General features: G+C 37.2%; 1 protein-coding gene across 1 annotated transcript; it reads right to left on the reverse strand.

The window, feature by feature from the left end:
• Nucleotides 1-3,433: 3,433 nt before the first annotated feature.
• Nucleotides 3,434-6,188, reverse strand: LOC145799392 (uncharacterized). Its single transcript, XM_082888959.1, has 5 exons — nt 5,714-6,188; nt 5,307-5,542; nt 3,833-4,714; nt 3,663-3,746; nt 3,434-3,508 (listed from the first exon to the last, which is right to left on the reverse strand). The coding sequence occupies exons 1-5, from the start codon at nt 6,186-6,188 to the stop codon at nt 3,434-3,436; spliced, it is 1,752 nt and encodes a 583-aa protein (XP_082745085.1).
• Between the last annotated feature and the right edge of the window lie 1,974 nt (nt 6,189-8,162).

The following is an 8,162-nucleotide window of genomic DNA, read 5'->3' on the forward strand; positions in this document are numbered from 1 at the left end:
CGACGTGCAAAGCAGGGCATCGCCGACGTAAATACAAAAGCAAAGCCCACATAAGTACGAATCCAAAACAAGCATCCAAAACGATCTAGGCGTCGCCGCCGTCCTGCTCATCACCTACATATATATATAGAGGGGTGAGTACAATTACTCAGTGAATGGTACTAATAATAAAGGTTTTGCATGAATATAGCCGAGGTCCTTCAAAACAAACTCATCAACTCCAGCAAGACGAGGGATGAACTGTATTCATCAATCAAATATTACAAATATCCAAAGATGTTTACTGACATAGGCAAAACAAGGGATGAACCGTATTCATCAATCGAGTATCATAACATCGGCGAAGCAAGGGATGAACTGTATTCATCATTCAAGTATCATAACATCGGCGAAACAAGGGATGAACCGCATTCATCATTCAAGTATCATAACATCGGCGAAACAAGGGATGAACCGTATTCATCATTCAAGTATCATAACATCGGCGAAACAAGGGATGAACCGTATTCATCAATCAAGTATCATAACATCGGCGAAACAAGGGATGAACCGTATTCATCAATCAAGTATCATAACATCGGCGAAACAAGGGATGAACCGTATTCATCATTCAAGTATCATAACATCGGCGAAACAAGGGATGAACCGTATTCATCATTCAAGTATCATAACATCGGCGAAACAAGGGATGAACCGTATTCATCAATCAAGTATCATAACATCGGCGAAACAAGGGATGAACCGTATTCATCATTCAAGTATCATAACATCGGCGAAGCAAGGGATGAACCGTATTCATCATTCAAGTACTGTACGATCCGTAATCGTTTGTCAAAAGTACTGCGAAAGTTTAGAGTCCTCCAATACAAGGGACTTGTGTTACTTAGGCCCGTAGCCCAATTTAACAAGGACCGTATCCTTTTCAAAGATGGCATCAAAACAAAGAGTATACTTGACACATCAAAACAAGAGCTATTCATTCATGCTTAACAAAACACTTTTGTCAAAACAAGGCAAGCAAGATTTATCAAAACAAGTATAACATAGCTTTATCAATAATACCACTCACCTAGTTCTTCAAGTGTAGACTCAAAGCAAATATCAAGGACCTACAATCACATGGCAAGTCACATTCTCAAAGCAAGCTCTATATACATGCAAATGATCTCGGCATTCTTGCCAGATCCAAGTCAAAGACAAAGCAAAACAAGCTGGGAGTTTAATCACTGCTCCCGTTTCTCGAAAACACACTGGGTACCGTCCAGGACTAAGCCGAGGTCCCGTTAAACAAAGTCAGGAAAAACCTGGGTTTTCCTTTGAAGAATATGAAGAACATGATCATTTGAAAGATGGATGCAAGCTCACAACTTGTTACAAAAATCTGAGTTTTCATGCCAAGAGTTCAAAATATATGGACCTGGGTACCCATTAAGGAAAGTCATGCAAGAATAAACACAAAACATGGTTTTCGTTCCAAGCTTTTCGATCAAAATGAGACTTTCTTCAAGAACACACGGAAAAACCATTTTCTCTTACCAAAACCAACTTCAAAACGATGCATGACATGCAACACAAATCCGATCATGCAATGCAGCTAGATAATCCATAACAACATTCAAAGTAGATCAAGAATCTTACCCCAAATCTTGAATCCAACGGTTCAAGCCACGAAGATCAAGCTTGGAAGACTACTCTCACTCAAGAACTCTTCTCTAGAGCCTCTCTCTCTAAAACAAAGATTTGAGACAAGAAAATTATTTGTTTCAGGGTTTGCCGGCTGCCTTAACAATCAGCTCGGACACGTGGCGTTATCGGGTTGGTTCAGCTCCAAAAAGTGATTAATAGACAATACAAGTCTCTGACAAAGCGTATGCAGCAAGCTCGGGTAAGACACATCGGCAATAAGATGACATCGGCTCAAATCAAGGATCCAGCAACAGGATAGAAAAACATCGGCTAGGGAGGATGACACTTGACTAAGTTGTGACACACCTTGGCCGGGGTGTGCCACATCTCGGCCTAGGCCATACCTGCCCAAGGACAAGGTTCACTAAGTGCGAAGCATCTCGGCAATGAATGCCCGAGGTGAAGATGGGGTTGAACAAGATCTCAAAATAGTTCTAAGTACAAGGTTCAAAGGTGGACTAAGCTCAAGATGACCTCGGCTACGCACACACAGAACAAGGGACATGATCACGCAAGTAATACTAACAAAACAAGGCAAACAAATCCTTCCAATTAACATAGTAAAGCAAGACCATGCAAGAATGTATGCAAGTGTGACAAGAGTAAGGTGAGGGTTGTTACAGTAAATCCCTGCAGTGATCCCCTAAAGTGTTTAATCCAACGGCTAAAAATAAAACTCACCAAAACGACGTCGTTTTGGTGAGTAGTTTGAAAAAAAAAAAAAAATTCAGTCAGTTCGAAACATCGAAGGTTCCTGCAAATGCAAATATGAAGCATTAGAGAGAGAGAGAGAGAGAGAGAGAGAAGGGCTGAGAGTTTCCCACCCCCGATACGGCACTGTCGCCACTGCCGCTGCCGCTACCACACCACTGGGTCGCCATACTCCAACAGATTGAAGGAAAAAACCACAGGTTCGTTTATCCTCCAAACTTCAAATATTAGGGCTTTGATTTCAAAAATTAGGGAAAAAATCAAAAAATATGTTCTTAGGGTTTTGATTTGGGACTTTTTACATGATTTATTTCAAATCTATCTTAGAGGAGCCGAACAACCCTTTGCTTTGTTTGTTAACAGGTTATGCCTTTGCTTTGTTTGTCAACAAAGAATGGTTGCTTTGTTTGAAATAATGGTTGCTTTGGTTGCTTTGTTTGCCAATCATCACCATTTAAGCAACATTTCAGAGCAACATGTCAACAAAATTTCCAGCAACATTTGAACCAAAATTTAATGAAAAAAAAAATGCAAAATTCCAGCAACATTCAGCAACATTATCAGCATTATTTCAGCAACATTTGAACCCAAATTTCAGCAACATTTCAAGCAAAGTTTCAGCAATTTTTGAGCAAGAGTTTCAGCAACATTTTAACAAAAATTTCATCAAATTTTCAGCAACATTTCATCAAATTTCTAGCATTATTTCAGCAACATTTGAACCCAAATTTCAGTAACATTTCAAGCAAAGTTTCAGCAAATTTTGAGCAACAGTTTCAGCAACATTTGAACAAAATTTTCAGCAAAAATTGAGCAACATTTCATCAAATTTTCAGCAACATTTCATCAACTGTTCAGCAACATTTCAGCATTATTTCAGCAACATTTGAACCCAACTTTCAGCAACATTTCAAGCAAAATTTCAGCAAATTTTGAGCAACAGTTTCAGCAATATTTGAATAAAAAATTCAGAAAAATTTCAACAACATTTCATGAAAGGTTTTCAATATTACATATCCAACAAAAAAAATCAACGCTAAGATATTGAAGTGTGATCCACATGCCCATGCCCACGGCCGCACCCACGACCACGACCGCGACCATATAGTACCTAAAAAAAAAAGAAAATAATATTACATCAAATGAACCATAAAATAAAATATAACTTTAAATGAATGAATGACAAAATAAAAGAGGAAAGGTGAAAAATAAATTATTTCACTACATGCGGGACTATTTGAGGCTTGCGAGTCATAACCGCTTACATTGTTAAGCAATGCTTGATAGGTTCCATGGACGGAATACATCGATGGCATTGAAAAAGACATATTGTGACGAAGAAAACTTGGCTGCAACAATAACAAACACATATCAATTTAAAATGATAATAGTCACCTACAAATAGATAATAAAATTTCTTATTAAACCAACTTACACCATAGGCGGTATACATAAATTGAGACGAAGAAGCTCTAACTTGAGGAACACTCGGCGAGAATGGAGGAAGTTGAGGAGCACTTGAAAATAAAGGAGCCAACTGAGGAATACTCGGTGAAAACAAGGGAGGTGGTTCAGGAGCACTTGCCGAAAATAAGGGAGGAGTTTGAGGGGTAATAGACATGGAAGTTTGAGAAGCATTATGTGAACTTGTTTTATTTTTCTTTGCCAACGCAAGCTCCAAGCCACCTTTTGTCCGCCTTCGTCCCTTGCTAGTGCACTCTCTTCTCTTCAGTCCTTTTGTTTGAACTACATTTTTATCCGCTACACCATCCACTTCAAAGCTTTCAAGGCATGTGTCGAGGGGGGGGGGAGGGGGGCTTTCTTGTTGAATAGTATCTGAACAAGGCATATTGAATTTTGCGCTTAACATGCTTTCAATGTTTGCAATTAATTCATCCCCTTTCTCTACCGTCAAATTATATGTTTCCTCACTTTCAGAAGCTCTACACGCTACTGCTCTGAATATTGCCATCAGTGATCTATAGCGTGAAGTTTGATGCAATCTTACATCAACCTTAATATCATGCCCACACCTATCTTTCAAATTTTCAGCTCTTGCTTTTGTAGTCCATCTCTTCAGAATATATTGTGAAGGAATCTCTTTGAATTTGAAGGTGTCCCTAAGGATTTTCAAACAATGACTACACAGAATGCCCTTCATTTCAAACTTCCTACAATTGCAAGTGACTGAACCATCACACTCCTGCCTCACCTTCCTCACCTTTATACCATCACTATCAAGAACCGTATAAACGGTACTCTCACCATCATTTTCAGTTTCTTCAATGTTTACTTCAAGGGACTTGACATACTCATTCTGAAATTCTTCAAATATTTTATTGTGTAAACATCTACAGCTTGCTCCATAATCTTCACTTTATTATTCACCCTTGGCAACTATTGGCATAGACCATATTCATCATGTAACTCTTTGTACCTCTTCTCACAAAGAACTCAATCAAAATGCATGAAAAATTGCATTAAGTTATGATCATATTGAATGAAATCCTTCAAGAAAGCATTAAAGGATTTACTAAGTTGAGTGTTACTCATGCCCGCACCCCATGCATTTCTAACATATGGCCAACCCCATTTTTCGTTGACCCCAAATGTTAAGTTCAACCAATGATTATCTCTTACTTCATACTTGTCAAGCATTTCCTTCCATTTTAACGTAAACTCTTCCTTATCCTCAATGACGTACATAAATGTGTGGATAAAACACTCTTCATCCCCTTATCCTTCACTGCCTTATCCTTGAAGATAGAATTTGCATGCCTTAATTCATTTTGCATCAAATGCCAAGTGCAAAGGCAATGGGTTGTGTTGGGCATGACAATAGGTATGGCCTTAGCCATTTCAGCATCCTGATCCATAAAAATTGTTTTTGGAGCCTTACTTGACATTACCTTCAAAAATCTTCTAAAAAGCCATATAAAAGAATCGGCAGTCTCATCATACATCCAAGCTGCACCAAATATCGCAGTTTCCCTATGATGGTTAAATCCAACAAAAGATGCAAATGGTTTATGTGCACTATTTAACTTGTAAGTAGTGTCAAAAGTCACAATATTACCAAATTGTCCATAATCCATGATCATCTGAGCATCGGCCCAAAATATGTTTGTAATCTGCTCCTTGTTATCTAATTAGACCGAGTAAAAAAAAGATGGATTCTCCAATGATTTGTCACAAAAATATTGCAAAATGCTACCTACCCCCCCATATGCTAAACTGTTTTGCCTCTTCGTTCTCAAATAATTTTTTTGGTCCAGTTTTGTGAACCCAAGCGACTCCCTTCCACCAACTTCATTACCCATGAGCTCAAATGCAACATTAAGACGGATTCCAGATTTTTCGGCTAAATCTATTTCGATTGCCTGTGATGCAGATATCTTCCTTTGGGATGGTAACATATGCGTACATTCTGCTGGTACAAAGATATGATTATGTTGTTCAACAAAATCACTAACAAAAAATTTCGGAATATTCCTATCCCACTTAATGACAAGTCGGGCTTGACAACCAGTCCTCACTTCCTGCCTAGGATTTTTTGTTAATGGATCTCGCTTGTCGATAACCCGAAATCCCTCCTTATTACAAACAAACTGCCTTGAAGTGATTTGCCCCTCTTTGCTCTTGTTTACATAACCCCTTCTAATACTAAAGCCCATCCTTCCTCCATAAGCATTATAGAAATCATATGCTTCTTGTTCTGTATCAAATGTCATGCGAACTCTAGGCTTCCAATCACAATCACCCCCGTCATTCTCAACATTGTTAGGTTCCATATCAATGTGCCAAGTCACTTAAAAAATAAATAAGTACTCAATATTAGCCTAAAAACTGTAAATTATGTTTGCAAAATAATACAAACTAAATAAGATAATCAAGGAATAACAGAAATTAGATAATCAAGGCAAACAAAAAAAAATAGAAATTAACAAGAACCAAATGCTAAGTGCAATAATAAAAAAAAAAACATGTTCTAAACATATGTAATAAAAAAAAAAAAAGCAAGATAATCAAGGCATGCTAAGTGCAATAATAAAAAAACTTGTTCTAAACATATGTAGACTGAAATTTTGAAAACCTGTTCTAAACATATGTTGATTGAAATTTTGAATTTAACTACTTAATAGACCCATACAAAAAAAAAAAAGGGGGATTATTTTTCATTTCATCCAGCAAACACCTAAACTATCTATAAATCTATATTATATATATATATATATATATAATCACAATGAATACATGTTCTAAACAAAAAAAAACCTGTTCAGAACTTGTATAATAATCAAATTCTCCATGTACATACCACAGGTTGTTCTAAACCTGTTCTAAACATATGTTGATTGGAATTTTGAATTTAACTACTTAATAGATCCAAAAAAAAAAAGGATTATTTTTCATTTCATCCTGAAAATACCTAAACTATCAATAAATCTATATAATATATATATATAATCACAATGAATACCTGTTCTAAATAATCAAATTCTCCAAGGATTGTTCTAAATCTATATATGTATATATATATATATATCTAAACTACTGTGTATATATATAATGTATAATGTATATATATATTATCACAGGGATTGTTCTATAGTCAAATTCTCCATGTAATAATCAAATTCTCACTATATAATGTATATATATAATATAATCACAGGGATTGTATGTTCTAAATACCTATATTTTCTTCAATCGGTTGGAGCAGCGGGTCGGCAGCGGCAGGACAGTGGTGACGGCAGGACGGCGGCAACAGTAGGGTGACAGCCATGGCGGGGCGACGGGATGCAGGAAGTAGCGGCCTCTCTATCTCTTCTTCGCTCTCTCTTTCTTTGTTTTCTTCTTCCGGCTGTAACGCCCTCAAAATAATAACATTAAACCCATCAATATAGACATACATTGATATATATAAAAGTTCCACATTCTTCTATTCATCAGTGTTTCATTACAAAAAGTATTACATGTTAACGACAAAAGCAAATGCCCTAAAGGCTTACAGCTTTCCAAGCTAACACTTGGTTGCAACAAAAGAGTACTAACTCATTTACACATTAAGCCCTTGGCTTGAATATACATGTAATACATCAAAAGGGAAAAGACAACAAAAGTCTGCCCGCCTCTAGCCTCCCAAGCTACGTCCTTGGAGGTGGCATGTTACCTGTACCTGAAAATGATGTTCCCATATAGGGTGAGCCACAGCCCAGCAGAGATATACTGAACCAACTATGAGCAATGACTAAAAGATTAGCAATTGATAGATGGCCAACACCGATACATCCGCATATATCACGTCACAATTTCATAACATACGAGTCTATGTCACTTTCCATTTTCCATCCTTATTTAATAGATAAGCATATTAGCTATATGAACACATCAACAGATAAACATCTTACGCATCAACAGATAGGCATAAAAGCTGTATCCACACTTCACTAGACAAGCATATGAGTTGTATCTACACTTCACTAGACAAGCATATGAGCTGTATCTACACTTCACTAGACAAGCATATGAGCTGTATCTACACTTCTCAAAGATAAGCCTATGAGCTGTATCTTCACTTCTCTAGACAAGCATATGAGCTGTGTCTACGGAGTTCATCCCCTATCTCCTCCCAATCCTATCCGGTTTAGAGGTACATCCTCCATCTTCCCCTAAACCGCGGAGTACATCCCCCATCTCCTCCTCTACACACAATGCATATAAACACAAGGGTTCTATACACAATCAATCAATACATAGAATTA

The sequence above is a fragment of the Camellia sinensis genome, chromosome 9 (assembly GCF_055761805.1).
Source record: "Camellia sinensis isolate YWXY chromosome 9, ASM5576180v1, whole genome shotgun sequence".
NCBI classification, from domain to species: Eukaryota; Viridiplantae; Streptophyta; class Magnoliopsida; order Ericales; family Theaceae; genus Camellia; species Camellia sinensis.